This window comes from Apostichopus japonicus, chromosome 6 (genome assembly GCF_037975245.1).
Source record: "Apostichopus japonicus isolate 1M-3 chromosome 6, ASM3797524v1, whole genome shotgun sequence".
Lineage (NCBI taxonomy): Eukaryota > Metazoa > Echinodermata > Holothuroidea > Aspidochirotida > Stichopodidae > Apostichopus > Apostichopus japonicus.
Genome location: NC_092566.1, coordinates 14360156 through 14380571, shown reverse-complemented (window position 1 = coordinate 14380571; position 20416 = coordinate 14360156). Strand labels below are relative to the sequence as shown.

At 36.8% G+C, this 20416-nt stretch overlaps 2 protein-coding genes across 3 annotated transcripts in view; both read left to right on the top strand.

Moving 5' to 3' along the window:
- LOC139969065 (alpha-N-acetylneuraminate alpha-2,8-sialyltransferase ST8SIA3-like) overlaps positions 1-20416 on the top strand; it is a 63716-nt gene that overhangs the window by 18510 nt on the left and 24790 nt on the right. The window lies entirely within an intron of this gene.
- On the top strand, positions 1354-19764 carry LOC139969053 (alpha-2,8-sialyltransferase 8E-like). Of its 2 annotated transcripts, XM_071973791.1 has the most exons (7): positions 1365-1900; positions 9321-9437; positions 10889-11036; positions 13723-13829; positions 14174-14263; positions 17326-17561; positions 18501-19764. In XM_071973791.1, exons 1-7 carry the CDS (start codon positions 1701-1703, stop codon positions 18731-18733), a joined length of 1131 nt encoding a protein of 376 aa, XP_071829892.1. In that variant the 5' UTR covers positions 1365-1700; the 3' UTR covers positions 18734-19764. The 2 variants fall into 2 exon arrangements, with proteins under 2 accessions (XP_071829893.1, XP_071829892.1); XM_071973792.1 differs by lacking the exon at positions 9321-9437 and having other exon boundaries at positions 1354-1900.

The window sequence follows — 20416 nt, the reverse complement described above, 5'->3', positions numbered from 1 at the left end:
CTAACAGACCTCAGTAAATCGTATTAACTTCACTGCCATGCCGACACTCTTCTTCCATAAAAAATGTCAATTCCTTTTACTCATTGTCACTTTCGGTGATCATGTACTGACAGAGCTAGTTGTGCTCGAAAGAATTGACTGTTTTACTTTCAATCACTCATTAACTATATATATCTCTACACACACACATTTTTTTGTAACTACTAAATTTAAGGGGAACTGTTCTATTTTCCCCTGAAAAAAAAATGTATTATTTTTCCCCTAAGTATTGGAGCATATTTCTCCTTAAGTAGATAAAAGCACACTTTCCCTTAATGGATAGAAGTGTTCTTTTTCCAAAACCATCCTCTATTGCACCCCTGTGGGAAGTTGATATATGTTTGAAATTGTAAAAGATGTTACAGGGTCAACTATGAAAGTTCAAGAGTTAATCGTTTACATGGTTTTAAAGGTCAGTATCTATTTGCTTGTCCAACATTTCGTGGGTGTTTGACTTGCAGAGATGAACACAAGTATAAACAAATAAGATACATCTTTCGTAACACGCATTTTGTTAAAAAAGAACCTGATCGCTGCCCGAGGTCAGAAAACATGCAAAACACTGTAAAATAAAACAAGCACCAATGCGATAGAAACATTTAACCAGATTTCCGACCGCTGGCGGATCGAGAAGAGAGTTATTTGCAAATATTTCGAATTTATGTGGTATATGGAAACATTGCATTCTCATATAAATATCCTTACCCCCACCCACCATAACCCCGCACACAATAGACCGCTCTACCAGTAAATTATTCTGTAGGTGACACGTTATAACGCACGGACTGCGGTGAATACTTGTGATCCACGATATACTGTAAAACTAGGAATTCGACCAGCCAGACAGCGCCACCAATTAAACGCGAGCTAATTGGTGACTAAAGAATCATCAGGTTATCCAGCTATTATAGTGATTTAAGTAATTATAACATAGTTTATATGCATGTTATTGTTAAAGAGTCTATATAGCCTACTGTGACTTCTGGCTGGCACCCCACGCCATCCCTTTGCAAAGAAATGACCATGGGTCACCACGAGCTAGGTCTGGATAGCTGACTCGGGAGGGATGGGGCAGACAAACTCTGTGGTCACTGGTTCGAATGTCGCTCTATCGAAACAAATTCTGCTCTTTCAAATCTGCTTTTTTGAATTCCAATTTTTCATGTTGATTTATTTCTATACACACAACACTATATCGTTCCGCTTTGTATTCTGTATCGACTACCATTGGAGAGTGACCATAGCCAAAAAGCTTGCAAGGTATACTCTAGCTCCTTAGAGCTTTGGCTTGTGATATTCATTAGATCACTCATAAGTCACAATGTCTGTGTTTTCCGAATTGTTAACATATCTTAACTACACAAGTTTACATCGTATAACCTATACACGCGACTTCTTAGCATATCTAACCGTCGAAAACACTCCTGCTATATCGTCAAATGGATTTGCGCCACATATCGTATAGCTGCATTGTCAATATAATGTTTGCTTTAACATGCATACTAACAGTTTGTGTCACTTAACTCAAGTACTCGCGCTCTGAACAGTTAGTTTTCTTCCGTGGATCTTCTGAACTTTCTTAATTTTCGTGATCATCAGTACCAGCATTTATCATTCATTAAACATGATGCTGTTCATATTCTAATTGGGAGTAAACCAACATGGAACGATATTGTCTGGGACTGTGTATTATAGGTACTGTAACCGTTGGCTTGTGGTACACCGAGTACTATGTGCAACGATATTCATTGACAATTAATAGCATGGCGTGTATGGCGGAAGAACGAATAGACAATATCAACACAAGGAACACGAGTGTACAGTCAACAGCAACATACCAAAGGAACATCTTTACAACAAGGTAAGCCCATCATTAAATGCCAGCGCCGTCTATGTGTAAACGCAGATTGTAACAAAACCTGTTAGAAATTTAGTAAAGACAATTGACACTACAATCACATGACAAAGAAACAAATTAGTTATGATCAAGTGACCTAAAATGTAATAGTTGAATAACGACAACGTGTGTTTAAGTGTTCTCACTTGTAATATTATTTTAGGAATTACTCGAAATGCTTATGAAAGTCGCCTGCCAAACTTGGATCCTGTTTTCATTTAAAGTGGCAGAACACTTTGGGTTGCTCTTTTCTTATTCTAAACTGTATGCTGTTTGCTGTACTGTATGTTGTATGCTGTATGCCGCATGCTGTATGCTGTATGCTGTAACAATTTTATATTGCTAATGTGATACTTAGACGTCGAGGCAATAATTTAATATCCAAATATATAATAATAAAATATAATAAGTTTGGTTCTCAGTATGGTTCCTCAGTAATTCACTGTTTTCTTATATCTGTAATAAAGACCACATTATCACCCTTATAGCTTTATAGGTCATTTAAGGAGACTGCTTGCCAGAACACAAATCAAACTTGTGTCAACTAAAAAGTGTACCGCATCTGTACATCATACGTATACACTGCTAAGAATATTGAGCAATATTTGACCATGTAATGGTTATTCATATTACTACTCACTCTTTATACTAAATGCATTTGGTATTCCCTACAACGTGTTAACCGTGGCTAATAAGGGAACTACAGTTACACTGGGCACTCGCGACACTGTAATCGAAACACGTTTTTCCACCAACAGATATTTAGTCAGGTGGAGGAACTGTCATTGCATTTAGAGATATTTTCCTACATGCTTTAAGTAATCTAACGACCATGAAGCTATTATTTAAATCATATAACCATGTAACAAAAGTAACATGCTATACTGAACGGTACATAATATGGCTATATATATATATATATATATATATATATATATATATAATGTAGTGAAAAAAAAACCCACTGTGGTGAATAACGGTTGTTCATATTTTCGCGAGGTATATGGACGGCATTGCAACATTATTGCCAAGTTGGTTGACCCACACAATGCAATGAACAAGTCAATATCATATGAAACACAAATAATGTTTGCATAAAACAGTATAAAATCAAACTATAAAATAGTTGATATATAAGCACATACCACCAGATACCAAACCGAACAATTGAACTTTCAACCTAAACAGCATACGCAAATGGGTACCGTTACCGCGAAGGTATCAGATTTCCGAGATTCTAATCTGCCTCTCAGTGATGCGTAACCTAAAGGCACACTGTGTAATTGTACTGTGTGCTATTCGAGTTACGCAATTTTTCGATTTGCTATATGGAACAGTGCATATTGTACTGCTGGGAAAACGCTATACCAGCTCGTAACAGCAGGTAGTTGTTATGGAAAGTCATATGGGCCCGTATGATCTCGTGCTGCCGATTTTTGTTGGAGAAATTGCTGAAGAAATAAAATGCGAATAGTTTCGTCGTGTTATTCTCTATAAACATGTGACTGAATGTGTGCTGCTTATGTACTGTTATTTGACGAAACGACTTGCTTCTGGCCTAACGTTCTTCAATACTTGAGTTCAAAATAAAATAAAACAGTGAGCAAACAGCTTATCCACTAGAGAGCCTGTGTAGAAAAAAACACGCACATAATACGGACAGGTTAATGAGCATGGTGAACACAAAGAGATAGATGTAAGGGGGTTAGTAGACAAGGGATGGAGAGAAGAATGAAAGATAAAAACCAACAGGGGAAGAGGATAGGTAGAAGATAAACAGTGGAGGGACAAAGAGAGGATAAAGGGAAGGGGTAGGGAATAAACTGGAGAAGGACAACGACAGAAAAGTGTGGAGAAAAAAAGGGGTGGAAAAAGCTATGAGAAGAGGAGTAATGGGGGAGGGGGCAAGGGGAGAAGGAGGGGGAATGAAGAAAAGTTAGTCATGTCCTTCCTGAATGTTGAGCCCATGAGGTTGAATGGTGCGAAGGCGTAGCATCCACAACCTCTCTCTGCTGATTCGCACTAGCTCAGGACGGCTACCTAAGGATTCAATCCCCTGGGCCTATAGAGATATGTCGTTAACTTATATCTGCTTGCAAAACATCCATCATGCCATAACGCTATGCTGTGCTGTACTGTTCCTCCAAGGATGTTCTGTACATCTGTAATGTAAAATGAAAATGGAAAAAAGACATATTTATGGCATTGTGTGAGGACAGAAGTGTCACAAAGATATACCTGTTCAAATGATTTTCCAAGATATGATTTATTTGATTTTAATTGCAAAAGAGACATTCAGGCTCATAGCCAAGGTAACTGGGTTGGAGCCAGCATAAATGTTATGTTTGTTTATTCACTGAGATTGTAACTTGCACTCATTGTAATAACTAAAAATTATTGTTCAAATCTGGGTGAAAGTAGACCCCTTAATGTTGCCCCTAACACGTTAAACTAGAAATATAGCTCACACTCAAAATTTGCCAAAAATGTCAATGTCTTTGCTGATATGAAACGATATGCACATGACAACCTGATCAGATGACAACTACAGTATAGGCAGTTAAGAGTAACTATCTTTAATCAGTGCAAGTACTGTACTGTATGTACGAATGATGCCACATCATCATGAAACATAAAAAGAAAACATAAAGAGAAAAGAATAAATGTGCAATTTTTGAACACAAAATGCTTCAGACAGGTAGGTAGCACATTCTACAAGATTGGTAAATGTCTTTATTTTTCAGAGATAAGGAAAAATACTACAGGTGCTGTTTTCATTAACTTGTGGGGTTTGAACATTTTTGGGTCCCTCACATTTACAGACCTCCAGTGGCTGTATTAGCACCATATTTAGCACTACATGTCTATGTCATTAATATAACATAATACAATAAATGAATAAATGTGTCCAATGTCCTAAATCTGGTTAGTCATATAGAGTCCTACAGTAGTAGACTGCAGACCTAGTTAAAATGTAGACTTATTTACAGCATGGAATGGTTACAGTATGTACATCAAAAAATTACCAGTCTCCACTGGGGTATAGCTGCTGGAGTGCATTGCTGCATCAGCCTCTGTTGGGCATGGCCTTTCATTGAGGAACTGGTGTTATCTTTTCTGGTTGATCAGTTTGGATACCAACCTCTCGAGTTTCTTAATTGGGCACACACCTTCAACTGAAAAAGACAAATAATACCGGGGATGTGCAAAGTTAATAATATATCAGAATGCATACTGTGCGCATAGCAGGGAAGTGCTCATGAATATTTGAGTGCCAGGCAGATTGGGCGGTAGTGTGATCCACACTCTGGGAGAGGGATTTCATGGGTGGGGTACCCCCCCCCCCAAATGGACAAATTTTGCACATGAAGTATGCTTAGGTGGTGCTATATTCCTATTCTGTGCCATATATTCTCCCAGATTTTGGTTATGGTAAAACTTATTAAATTATCATCAAAAAGTGCTGGGCGAAAAAGGTTAAATACTGTTTGTGCGGGGTGGCATTCAGAACTGCTGGGCGTACAGTAGCTGTCCAGTGTGAGCAAATCCCTGACATAGTGAATTATATAACTTCCAAAATAAATTACTGCATACCACATTTTGCCCTTCACTAAATAGTCAAAAATTCAAATCAATTTTGCAAACACAGAACAGTAATAACACTACTAGTTAATACAGAACTTTGCTATTGGCAGCATAAATTCATCACATCTGCTTTATGATTTACAGTATGTATAGTGTCAACTCTGCAAGTATTCAAGAATGGTCCATTTACTAATATAGTGCAAACCTAAACTAGTGATGTGCAACAATTTATATTATATTTCTTATTTCTATGTTAGTAGTATACACCTGCAGTATTATAACTCATCTACTAATACCTTACATACACTAAATGTCATAACGTTTGATGTTACAATGGCAATGTCCCAGTAGGCTTGCTCATACACTAATATGTCACCAAATTTCATCATGTTCAGGGATGCATAATTGCTTTCAAAAATATAGCTAGGCTTTGCTTATTTCCAAGACTAAAAATTACGGAATATTCTACAGGTGTGCCCTAAGCAATGAAGTGTTTAAAAGATATATACTATAGAAACATGATATGGTATATAATGGGTGACCATTCTAGTTCTCTCACAAATCAGTAGTATCATTTTCATTTTGTATAATTTTTAGAACTGCATGATAAGATTATGTGTAGAGCTATGAAGCCTATGATGTGGTTATATTTTGGCAAATGTCTTTAATTTCTATATCATGATGAAATTATCAATTATTGTAAGACGGACTCAACGACCCCCGGAATGGTGCGTCATGTCCGATGAAGCGCATATTTGGTGCGTTATTACAACTACAATATGCGCTTCAGTGTCCGTCAATGTGCCATGCATGGTGTATCCTTTAAATTAAATGTGATAAATTTTGTCGAACATAAAATGGTGGCATTCACAATTATTGGTGACATTGATTTGTTTATGTTGTCCTTGATTTTATGATTAAACAACGATGATAGCAAACTATCATGTTATGAATGCATAAACATGTGAACAATATCTACTATCCTTCACTAATTCAACAAAGGAGCCTGTAGAGCTAGTGTAGCTTCTTTCTGAGAAGACTTTTGAGTTTTGAATTAATTTGGAAAACTTAGTAATATCATTTATCACTTTACACTACAGTTACAGGAAAAGCCGCTACCGTTTTTTAAAGTTACTATACCAAGTTGGGAGTATTATAGGCAAACTCTAATTTGGGTGAAAGAGTTTAAATTACAAAGTGGCTATTCTTACGACTAGTTGTAACAATAATTCCCTTTTACGCATGCACAGTTGCTTTAACGTGGCTATTTTTACAACTAGGAGTACTCTTTTTTGACGACTAGGAGTAACAATATTTTCCGGTTAAGGGTTGGGTTAGGGTTAGGGGTTAGGGTTAGGTTAACCCCTACTACATGCGCAGTTGCTTTATTTACTTAACTGCGCATGAATTCGCCGATGTCATAAGAATAGTTTATAAATAATTGTTACGACTAGTTGTAAGAATAGCCACGGCCTTTAAATTAATGCGTACATTTTTTCTTTGCAAGTGGAGAATCATCCACAGCTAAAGTGGCTATGCGGATTGACAAACAAGTGAAGCAAAGTAAATATCCTAGCCTATGCATATTAGACTTAAAAAAGTAAAAGAACCCAATGCCTTAGTAACTTAATTCATCTTGGAGTTGCTCAGCAGATTCGAGGTTATTTCACCACTTAAGAACTGAAATGGCTACACAAATTAGTAGTCTATAACTGAGAATGACCATGCATGCCAATATGCAGTAAATTTTCAAGTTGTCAGACTAATTTATTTGTTGCTAGGAACTCTATAATTGTGCTGGTAAATTAGAGTAGGAAATGAAAACAGTTACTTTATTGCGTATAGGCCCGTCCCTCACGTATCTCATTGCATACTAGACTTACAGTTACAAAATAAATATGCCCATATCAAAAATGCTCTTGACAGGAATAACCATCAAATTGAGGCAGGCCCTCCATGGTGCATAATTTTATAAATCTGGGCCTGGAGCTAGGCTACAGTAGTCCTACTTTTGCTATTGCTCCGCTCATGTGAAGTTGCATTTCTTTCGAGTTTAATTTTCTTGTGGGGAGATCTCCCTACCAAATCCATATTACACTAATTTAGGCTAAGTCCTATTCATATTTGCAAAGCTACCGAATCATAAACCAGACACATGATACCGCACACTTCCATACTGATCATGCTTAGTAGGCGAATATAAGTAGAAAAGCATAAATAACACTTCATGAAATGTTCGGCCTAGGCTAGGCTACAGTTTGTACAGCAGCCTGCACTGCAGTAACATGGACACTGCGGAGTTCGGACACCTAAGCCTTAAAACACCCCAAAACTATATCTCATGGTATAAATCACCTGAAACTATACTTGATATGGTTGGGTCATTTTGGAGAGAAAATAACTGTAACTTCGTAGTTTTTCGTGCAATTGGCTCTTGCTGTAGGTTGTCTCATCGTGAAATCGCGTATTTCTTAGGGGTGTCCGAACTTCGCAAAACTGACTATACTACTACTGTACTAGCCTATGTCTCTCGGTGTATTAGTTGCCTTAGTTTGTAGTACTCGTAGTAGTAGGCCTAGCTAGCATGATCTATTGAACAATTTAACAATGAAGCCTGCGGCAGACCAAACACTTCCGCAGGAAAACAGTATGCAGTAGCCTAAATAGTAAATATATAACGTTAGTCGTTAGCATAATTTGCTGCCTACCTTCTCGTATGATCTGCCATGCCAGTAAATGCTCCGCGAAGGTAGCATTGGTCATTTTGTCGATCCCCGATCTCTGTTCCAGTAGATCGTTTTTGGAGACCCAGTCCACGTACGTAGCACCAGCTCAAGTACACTTTTCATTTCATGTCCGTTTTGTCGCTCACTGCTTTTGGCATTGGGACCCACAATAAAGCAACCTGTGCCTTCCACCGCAATATACACGTTACGTGTGTTATGCTACCACTGCATGAAACTGTGCTATATATTACAGTAGTTCCTCAGAAATGTTATGATCTCAAAATATTTAAGGTTCTGTGCTTATGCACCGTACAATTGAGCTGAATTTGGCCACAAAATGTCTGCTCTGTCAAGTTCTCTCATACCCCTAAATTGACACATTCGTCGATTAACTAACCGTAGTGTAGGCCTAAGGATAAATCCATTGACTTTGGATGCTCTTTGCTATGCTCTGAACCTCTAAGCTCAGACAGGTCAGGTCCAGAGAGAAGTGGTATTATATTGAGGTAATTTTGGTTATTTTTAGGGAGTAAGCTTTCCAAATGTCCAAAAAACGTGCAAAACTGGGGGGAGGGTGTTAAAAGCTTAAAAAATACAACAATTTGGTCAGCAAATACTGTACGTATATTTACATACAGGGTACACTGTACACTGGCAGTATATTACAAATACCGTGTCACGTGATTAACGGTGAACCATCGAAACATATGAAATTGGCCCGCCCTCTAAAAATTTCCTAGCTGAGAGTGTGCTTTTAATCAATGTAGTCTAGTTTTGCCCAACATGCATGTGAAACTGAAGTTTGTTGTTCTTTCTTTTCTATATGTATTTCTGCTACCTGATACGATGACCAACGTTCGGCGAAATGTTGAACATATTTGCCCATTATTGTTGACATTTTATGATCTACCATGTTGTTGGGTTCATGTTTAGAGCAGAGGCTTAGGCCTTATGGCCTGCGGAAAAGAGTTTTCAATAGTATAAGTATAGGCATTTGCAAAAGATTTGATCACAATATCAACAATCCTTCTGTTGCAGTTCAAAACGGAGCATTTTTATCATTTTCGTCACAGGAATATCTCCAGCCACACTGCCTTAATTTTGGATGAGCAGAATGAGAAATTGTTTCTGTATGAAAAGTTGTTACAACGTAAACACAAATTCAACCGAAGAAACATTGAAACACTGAGGTTAGTAGTTTACATATAGCGTGCAAACTACGATATGTTATTAAGTAAATGATGACAATGGTGGCGGGACAGTTGACAAGTGGACACCGTATAATTGTGGTAACCTATATCAAGGAGGAATGCTGTGTGTATCGCCACACATAAAACATGTTGGCAATGATGTTCACTATAGTTTTTATTACTGAATATTCCCCATATTATGTTTTTTTCTTTAACTGATGACCATTCCAATATTATTTGTTACACAGCTATAGATAGAAAGCTGCTATGATTCACACGTTTTATATAGATTTGCTTGTAGCTTGTGCAATTATAGTCAGTCTGTTACATAATTATAGAGACTACGCAATATATATTGCCATACAGTTGTTAAATAGTAGGAGAACAAGCACCGTTCATATAACATGCTACACCCCTCCCCTTCCTCCACCCGAACCAATATTAACGCTTACATAGTACATGAACAAGTGATAGATAAAGACAATATCTATCACCTTTTCAGGGATTGCAATTATTGTTGAATTAAATATATTTCGTTTATAACTATTTACTCTGGTAAGGAAAATTTCTCTGTTATAGAACTTCGGCGCTAGATACACTGCTACTATCTGGCATAGAGCAAGGTTTCTTTTGTACATTAGACATCTCTTTATATGCATAGAAGTCAAAATACCTCTAAACTGCAAACAAATTAGAATTCCGGTGTGATTATGCAACCATTCCATTTTCAGGATATGGGTTAACAATATTTCTTAATAAATTTATCAACAAATTTTGGGCTAGGTTTAGCATTTGGCACTTAATGCAGAATAATAAGGTGTTCACAATATTGACACAACTGAACAATTTTCAACGGAGAATCCAACAAATATGTAATTTAGGGTGCAATTGTAATAAGGATTTAATGTAATAAATAAAGTTCACAATATGTTTGTTGCAGCTTGCCAGTTCACACCAACATTCATCTAACCTATTCACATACATGACCATTCGTTGTGGGTGGTTAATTATGCAGACCGAGGGTGTATATCTGCTGCAGTGTTAGAAATGCACACGAATCTCTCAATGTTCATATAACCTGACATGCCATATGCAGTTAAAATGAGACGCACAGTTATGGTGTAATGTATAGCAAGAATATGTTTAGAGGCTTGCAGTTATCATGAAAACCATCAAAGGTAACCGTTTGAGCGCCTTGTGCATTTGGTTTATGTAATATTGTCAGGTGGAATTTTCGAAAAGTGCTCCTTCAGTTACATGCAGTTACTTTCTATAGCATGATCGTGAATAATTCTCCTCAAATATTATCCCTATAAATGCTCAAAGGATAATATTCAGTTGTGGGTGGGTCTTTGGTCTTTATATCCGCTTACCACTATTGAAAGAAAATACAAAGATAAACATTACTATGTTCTACCGACAGGCAACGTTTTGTTTTTTCTTTGTCATAGGGAAGGAATTCACCAGGAGTTGGGATCAAATATAACTAATCTTTTGTTTGTTACTCAAGAAAATTCTCCGATCGGATCAACCTTACCTTTTGTCTACGAGAAAGGCTTATGGAAAGTGTCATCCACATTTTATAAATCTTTACCAAAGGTAAGAATTACATCATTGTTCAGTGAAGTGTGTCAGTGTCTACCTGGTCAGTGCTGTCCTTGGTTCATTTAACAACATGGGATCATCAACTTCCTATGTTTTACCTCATTCACCAGCCCAGGCTTTCGGATCATTCACTGCAAGATTCTTGAAGTCATTAACTTGTATGATTGTATGTGCACATAGGTCTAGATAATTTATGGACACTCGTTCTCCGTGCAGGTAAATACCATGTGATACAAATACGATAATGTAATGCGAAGGTAACAAGAAAGTTATGATCGAAGTTTAGTTCCAAAGCAAATTGACAAAAGGAAACTCAGAGTGTTCGTGTTTCGAGTCGGATACTTATATGAACAAACTTAAACTCTCCCGAAACTAATATCCTCTACTATACAGTTGTTACGAACAAGAAAGAGAGTTCACTAACATCTTATGGGCAAATGTGGACTCAGCCTGTATTATAATTGGTAAATAATGAAAACAAACAACATTAGACTCTGACGGACATAATATTCTCAGGAAAAACAGCAGCAGTAACCCTACAGAACCATTGGTATTAAGGAACAATAATGCGACCAGAATTAAAAGGAGTTTTTAATGTAGACTGTTAAGATCCGCATGGAAAGTAAGTTATAAGAATATGACAGTGACCGTTCCCACTCGGTAGGTCCACACACTAAAATCGTCACAATATGCCGTTAGAGCATAGATAGAAGTATTCGAAAAACATTTCCTACCCACCATATGATGTTTTGGGCTATTATCAAATTCCATTTGGGCTAGGAGAGGGTCGAAGTTCAGCATGGAGAGTGATCAACAACCCAAATGCCAGTTCTCGTTGCGAATTTTTTCCCAAAACATAGAAAAGACTGATTATGACTGAAAATATGCAAACAAAATCACTTCAGTGCGATCCCTATAAGACTATTTCCGGTTAACTCTTCGGGCAACTTACACTAATCGGAGTATTGTAAGGTACTTCTATATGTACGTAGATTGAATCTTATAACGTACTTGATAACCTTCAGTTTCAACACCCGATACACATAGAGAACACAGTTACTACTGTAAATCTTACAGTTTTGTACCACAGTAGAAACTAGATCGTGCTATAATTCGGTAGCATGTGCTATTAGGATTACAGTAAGAACTGAGGATATGTGTAATTCTAACAATTCAAGTTGTTGGGACTTGTTGGAATTACACATATCCTCAGTTCTTACTGTAAACTTAAGATTTATCAGATTTGTCAGCACGATCCAGTATTTACTGTGGTACAAAACTTTAGATTTACAGTAGTTACTGTAATCTCTGTGTGAATCGGCTGGTTTCAACATTTATATTTCCTGATTGAGTAGTTCGTTTCTGAATTATTTCCTTTTCATTGTTGCGTGTGCTTTACTACATATATAGACATATGAGAATGTTGACCTATATAAGTCGCGCATAGCAGGATTTTTCGCGGAGTCGGTCAGTTAATTGGCGAGGTTAAGGTAATCGTTACAAAGCAAAGTGACAAGATCGCTCTTGCTGTAACTCACGTTAACAAATATGTTGGACAATTCCATTATTATACAGGGAAGAGATATGGTAGTTTTCGTTCCCAAGTAAAAACTGCCTTGCCAAATTTGTCCTCAAAGATTCCCGAACTGGAGAACAATTTTGAAGTATCAAACAAAATTCACTCTGGCAAATGCCAAGTGATATGTTTCACAAGTGTACGGGTCACCGTCTCCAATTTTAAGTTCCCTGGACAAAAGTGGTGTTGACCGTTTACTAATTTAAAAAAGATTTCAACAGTTATTATTATTATAATATTATCACACCGATGCTTATATAGCGCAAAATCCCAGGGTTCAACAAGACAACATCCAAAATTCAAAAATACAATTGAATACACTTAACAATAGGATTGTTTGAATAAAAACGTCCTTAACGCTGCTTTGAAAGTGCTGATAGAGGTGAGGCTTCGTATTTCTGATGGTAACTTGTTCCACAACAACGGTCCGACATGGCTAAAAGCTTTTGCTTGGAGTGTTTGATATTAACTTTTTACTCTTTTAAAAGAGAGCTAAATAGAATAAAAGTAATTTTGTTAATGAAACAGCGTTGAAAATGAAATTATAGGTTAACACGACGGAGCAGGGTATGGGGAAAGTGCAGGTTACGTTTGTAGATTGCAAGCGTCATCGCTAAGGGCACGCGATGAGGTATTACGTAATCCCCAAACAAAGAAATACAAACAGAGCGTTCAAGATTTCTTAGCCTGTTACCATTTCGACGTCAAATGACGAGGGTTTTTCCTGTCCAATCAAAAAGAAATTTACAAATGTTTTAGGGACAGATATGTAAATTATAAAACGTTTTGAAATGATTTGACTAGTGACAAGAGTTATACCAGGTTTTCTTGGTTGCTATGAGCCGAAATCAACAGTAAGATCTGTGTTTCCAGGATAATCATAATGTCACTTCTTTTTTTAGCTGGAAATTGGCGAGGCCTTTTCTCAAGATATTAGAATGAGACTTATACCAATTTAAAAAGGAAAGTTTACATTGTTTAATGATGAATGAAATACGTTGATCTAGTTATATGCCTAGGCACGAGGGCTCAGTTTCTAACAGAGTGAAGTAGATTAAAATGTGTGACATTCTGTTCTTATTGTTCATTTTTTTTTACACACAGAAAGCTACGTTTGATAGGCTAACCCGGTGCAGTGTGGTGGGCAACAGTGGCTCTCTCCTTCACTCTAATTGTGGAAAGCATATAGACGAAGCTGATTTTGTATACAGGTTAGAGTAATATATCTTTTGGATAACAAATCGTACAGTATCGTAAAGTTAAGGGAAGAAGACAAACTAAATTTGAAGACAGATTTTGGAACAAATGCTCTGGATTGTTTTTATTGGCGAAGCAAGGTAAAGAAACCAGGGACATGAGCAAGTGCGTTGAGTCTGTTTATTACCTCATTATATAACCTAATTATTGAATTTACGTACGTAAATTAATATGAAAATGTGGAATCTCACACTCAAAAACAGTAATTCATGACGACTTTCTTTAGTTTATTTTCAAATAATAGCCTCATCTTGAATTTCTACGGCCTTGGATATTATCTCCTTTTGAAAATCTACAGGTGTAACGCTGCACCTCTGAAACCTTTTGCAGCTGATGCAGGAACTAAAAGTAACCTCACCTCGTTTAACCCGAGCATCTTTGAAAAAAGGTTAGTTTTATATATATATATATATATATATATATATATATATATATATATATATATATATATATATATATATAAATATATATATATATATATATATATATATATATATATATATATATATATATATATATATATATATATACATCTGGTAACACCCTAACTACTAGACTATGGACGCTGATTGTATGTCCAGAGGTTCGAAACCGGTAAGGAAGGTCGTTCTTCCACTGTAGGCGATTGTCACCTGTATCGAACAATACTAGTTCTGTTTTGGTGACATATGTTTGCCTTACTCCAGAGATCAAACACGATGCTAACCAACTCGAAATTATTTGTGATTCCTTAAGCCGGATCTCAAAAGAGATACTTTGAACATACTTTATGATAATGAAATAGAGGTAAACGACAACGGCAAATGAATATAAATATGATTGAAATCATAGTGAGTTGGAAAATCCAGAACAGTGAAAAAACTTCCAACCTCCACCGGGATTCGAACCCGGGCCTTCCGCTTTATATGCGGACACCCTAACCATTAGACGATGGACGCCGATTGTATGTCCAGAGATTCGAAACCTATAAGGAAGGTCGTAATTGCACTGTAGGAGTTTGTCACCTGTATCCAACAATACGATTTCTGTTTTGGTGACATATGTTTGCCTTACACTAGAGATTAAACATGATGCTAACCATCTCGAAATCATTTAAGATTCCTAAAGCCGGATCTCGAAAGAGATACTTTGAACAGACTTCATGTTAATGAAATGGAGGTAAACGACAAAGCCAAATGAATATTTATATATAGTTGAAATTGTAGTGAGTTGGAAAATCCAGAACAGTGAAAAAAACTTCCAGTCTCCACCGGGATTCGAACCCGGGCAGGGTTCACAGATGATTTCGAGTTGGTTGGCATCATGATTGATCTCCAGAGTATGCATAAGTCAACAAAGCAGAACTAACAATGTTCGGTACAAGTGGCAAAAGCTTACAGTGGAATGACGACCTTCCTTACTGGAATTGTTATAGGGGTAAAATACAAAGCACAAGTATTAGTTGCGTGTTTTACATCGTCGCTTGCATGGGGACCCAACCCAAACCGTCATCGTCTGCTACCACTAAGATATGAAACATTTTACTTTTCTCTGTCTTTTCTTTTCATATTTTCCAGGTAAAATGTTAGAAGTGTTGACACTGAAACCAATGCTATCTTTAAAGACATGTTTCGAGCTTCAAATATGTTAGATTCATCATTTGCAAATACACACTGTTAGCGATAAAAAATCTTGACTCCGAAAAAAAAAACGGAAACGCACGACTGCGAGAAATGATCTCTTGACCCTTGTATTGAACGCACTGTTCAATGATATCAATTCAAGGGCGGCGGAAGCACTTTCAATCTGTAGGGGCACCAACGTCGAAGGGCACTTAGCAGAAATTCGATTGGACTGATGCAGCCTGATATTTAGTACCCTTTATAACTCTTATTGTATTATCTTATTTGCGTATACACATCACTCCATCAACGCCACCACCCCCCCCCCCTCAAGGAAACAATGCATATAAGCACTGCAATATCTAATGTGCAAATTGGGAAACAAGGAAAAAGACAAAATGAGGTGAAATCATTATAAAGTCCAAGTCCCTGCACACGCGATCGATACATGCATGAAAGCAAATGAAACATGTCAAAATACTGAAAGAAAAATAATTTTCTATGTGTTTTTCAATGGTTAAACTGATATTATTATGATCATTATTATTGTAACGACTTTCCCAAAAATTCTAACCAATTTGGAAGGGTTATAACACGGCAAATGATTGTATGTTATTGGCATGCGATGTAATAACCAACGCATGCCTATATGATATGCACATTAAGATGTTGAACGCGCGCGTAGGTAATATTTTTCGGGCAAGTCGTTACAGCCTCCCCAATTCAAATTGGGCTCCTACGCCTGTGGTAGTAACATTTAAAAATTCCCGAAATATTTCATTCGACGTGGGTTTCGCTTTGTTAACTCTTTTTTTTATTTAGAAATGTTTTGGTAGAAAAAGGGCACATTTTAACCTCAGGAAAAGTGGGGGGCACGTGCCCCCTGTCCCCCCCCCCCGGTTCCGCCGCCCTTGTATCAATTTGACGGTGTCGGGTGACAATAATAACGATGGCGTAACGTAAAACCTGGTATAATATATATATACATAGTGTAGTACGGTATATAGGTATGGTGAGGTAGTGGCGGTGGTTCAATCAATACAGAAATTGACAACATTGTATCTTAAACTTCTACATCAAACATGGTTCATAATTACTTAAACAGCAAAGGAAATAATACTCATGGGAATGAATATGTCTCAATCTATATAGCCTACTACAGGTTCGAAGTGCGTAGACAGTTAAAATTCCAGAATATTTCACGAGAAACCTGACGCTTAATATACGAAATTATGTTATTCAGTAACTTATAGACACATATTAAAACCAATGGTGACGGAGAAGTATGACTTGGTAAAATCTAAAATAATCTTGGCGAATATGGCTTATCGAACACTAAATTCAAATATAGGTTTTCCTTAAACATTAATGCAACTTATCTTACATTTAATACATGCAATATATAATGATAAATGTAAAACTTACGAAAATGGGCCTCAAAAATGCGATTTCGAAATCAACGATTGAAATGACGTGTGACGAATGCCGGAAGCCGTAGCCCAGGGGCAATTATAACTGAACATGGAAGACGCTCTGAACTTTAAAAGTATATGCTACTATTCCGATTTTACACGCACCTTCCAGTTTTCAAAACAGAAAATAAACTTAGCAATAAAGAATAAAAGAATAACATACAAAATATGAAGCACATATCATTCGATGATGTCATGTTTGGAATTAATCGAGCCAATGTGTGCGAAGTAACGCTAAATATAGTCAATTTAATGATGACATACAAATTTTCATATTTGTTTGGGGAAGTTTATCACGCCAAATATCTCTATTACAAAGACTTATAATAATGTTTTCATTTATGTCTGCTTTAATTTGTTAGTATTATCTCTTTTAGATACAAAGGAATTGCAAAACAGTCCTCTCTGAAGAAGTTTGTATCGGATATGCAGCAGTATCACGGCTATCTGTGGGGAGCCTGTTTCAGTGGCCGTTCTACCTTGGACCTGTGTATGAAAGCAATCAGCGGCTATAACATCAAGGAAAACGTATTTGTGCTAGCTCATCCTTATCATTATAAGTCCTTCCATGACTATTGGATTCGACGTGGAAAGAAGAGGCTCCCCTCTACAGGTAAGGCTTCGAAAGAAAAACACACTAAACACTTTGGAAAAGCTTTAAAACCTAAACTTTGAGCAATTAACATTTACCGTTCTCACAGTAAGACAGTTTACAATTAATCATTATGTATGTTGAGGTAGTGATTGTTCTGTCTTATTTACTGGTTCATTTATCAAAGGTTAAGCGTCTCGCATGCACAGGATTTCAAAGGTATGGGCCAAATTCAAAATTTTCACCACAAATTAGGTTATGGTGCTGAACTTGTGTGGAAGGGTCATATTATATAATGGAGGGGCACTGCCATAGAGTCATTAAAGCGCACGCCACTGGTTGCAGGGTTCACAGGAAAATTCGTGAGCCTCCCGACATCACAATACTATACCATAAAATCAAATAGATGATAAGGCAATGAAAGGAAAATTTTCCCAAAAAAAAATATGAATTGTTCGGTTAAGTTATTGGTGAAATCCTAAGACCAGGAACTGATAATAGATTAGGTCTATTTTATGTTATAAATATTTTAAATTTTAAAATCATTTCAACAAAATTACTACTACCACAAAAAATGTACAACTTAGTTATGAATTAAGGCTACATAATTATCTCTAAACGCAAGGCTGTTTATAATAAATACTCTGTGTGATGTTGCGAGGGGCGTGAACACAACCGAATTATTGGTCCAATTCTTCCATGGCTGAATGCAAAAATCCCCCGACTGAATCACTTAACACTGGCTGATAATCGGAGGTGGGGCCGTGCCATCCTTACCCACCCCATTTGCACACGCCACTTATTAGAATGCTGTTACAAGTAGCGAAAAACTGCTGGCTCGCGCTCGCTTATTTTTGATTTGGTTTTCTTCTTCCTAATAGCCTAAGGTTCCTTATTTCCTTATATAGCAACTTAAACATCTTTATTAATTAACCAAATTCATATTTTCCTATTTCAAAGGTTTCTACTACACCAGTGATGCATTAAGTCGCTGTAATGAAACGCACCTTTATGGATTTTGGCCATTTCCAAAAGCATTTGACGATATTTCTTCTTACAATGTTTCGTATCATTACTTTGAAAAGCTCGAAAACGCATGGAAGGAACCCCATGGAATGAACATAGAGTTTTCAATTCTCGTACAGCTTCATCTTCTTGGTGTTGTAAAGATTCACAATGGAAAATGTGAATAAAGGAAGACTATGAGGACTAACAACGTGAAATATTTATGAAAGGAAGACAAGAAAGATACACAATTGAAAATTAGTTTCTTCATCTCTGTTAATGAGCTTGGATCTCATGTTCATTGTTCATTAGCATATCTCTAGCGAATAGATTAATATATATTTCTTCTCTGATGTTCATATAAACTGAGAGACGAGTAAAACTGCAGACGAGATTGGTGAGTTATTGATTTAGAATCTTATGTGAGACGAACTGTTCAGTAGGTCACACTAATCAACCGAATTGGTCTGTGAAGGTGTAGGCAGACTATAATCATACGTGGTTAGTGATGAAGCCAAAACATACCGCTAACCAGTCCGTCACAGAATCACCGTCGACAGGAAGTTGTTCATGTGAAATAATCCTCTTTTTAAGAAACCAAACACTACAACAGTACTTATTTTACTCCAGGGTTTATATCTAGGCATTTGTTGTTTTCTTAGCATAACCTTGAACTATACAATATTTATATATCGTTATCATGTATTCATATATCTATATATCTATATAATTATATATATATATCTATATATATATATATATATATTATATATATATATATATTATATATATATATATATATATATATATATATATATATATATATATATATATGTAAATATAATGGGGGTGTGCAACAGGAGATTTCAGTTTTGGTTTCGATGATAATCGTTACCTATGCATTCATGCAGGCGAAGAGTGTGTGTATGCGTGCGTTTGGTATGTATTCTGACCGAGGACTTGAACAAAAGAATTTCTAAAGAATCACCACGTCCTCGGAAGAATTATATTGTATGGAGTATTGTTAAGGTTAGGGTACGTGGATTTGAACAATGGAAAATACAATGGGGTCCTCGGTCTGAATGTAATACAAACATGTGTGCGTGTGTACGTGTGCGTGCGTGCCTGAGTAGGAACACACTAGAGAGCTTCCCATGGCTTGATTTTGTACAGCAGACAGCCTGCATCAATAAACCACCTTTTGGGGGGCTCATGTGGACGTTTTTCTTTGTTTTTTTTTGTCTACATTCAATAAGTGGTCATTTTTTGACCTTTTGACCTTTTTTTCAAAAACTCGCGAGACCAGTCAAAAACTTCTATCAACTGACCCTATCAATTCCAACTAGCTAACACATTACATGACTCCCCCCCCCCCCTCCCCGTAGCAGATGTTGGTACTACTGGTGAAGAACAACCAGCACCCCCCCCCCACCAAGAGACTGTCACGACCTTGATGGAGGGACTAGGGACTATAATGTGTAGTGCAGGGGGGGGGTATAATGCAGAGTACTAGAGGGGGGTAAATTTGGTTGAACATTGTCCTACGTTACTGAGATGTCAAATATTTGATGTGTAGGCACAACAGCCTCTACTTATCACCTCAGAAGAGCCCTTGACTTTGATATAAACCATAAATATGAAAGCCTGTAAAATATTAGAATTTATTCGCGAATAAACATTTAACAAAACGTCAAAAAATCAGTCATATCCCTCACATACAAACGTCAAATAATGTTTTAGTTATTAAAAAAAAAGACTTGAACTCATCAAACTATCAAAAGTCCAAAAGATTTCATCAAAATTATATCAAATGGGAAAAGCATAGTAGTTTCTATAGAATGATTGACAATTATCTGTGGGCCCATGGTCCG

What these genes read in the sequence shown, in the direction of transcription:
- LOC139969053 (XM_071973791.1), top strand. Translation starts at nt 1,701, where the DNA reads ATGGAACGATATTGTCTGGGACTGTGTATTATAGGTACTGTAACCGTT. An exon ending in AGAAACATTGAAACACTGAG is followed by an intron (nt 9,438 to 10,888) that starts GTTAGTAGTTTA and finishes TCTTTGTCATAG; the next exon opens with GGAAGGAATTCACCAGGAGT. An exon ending in GAAGAGGCTCCCCTCTACAG is followed by an intron (nt 17,562 to 18,500) that starts GTAAGGCTTCGA and finishes CCTATTTCAAAG; the next exon opens with GTTTCTACTACACCAGTGAT.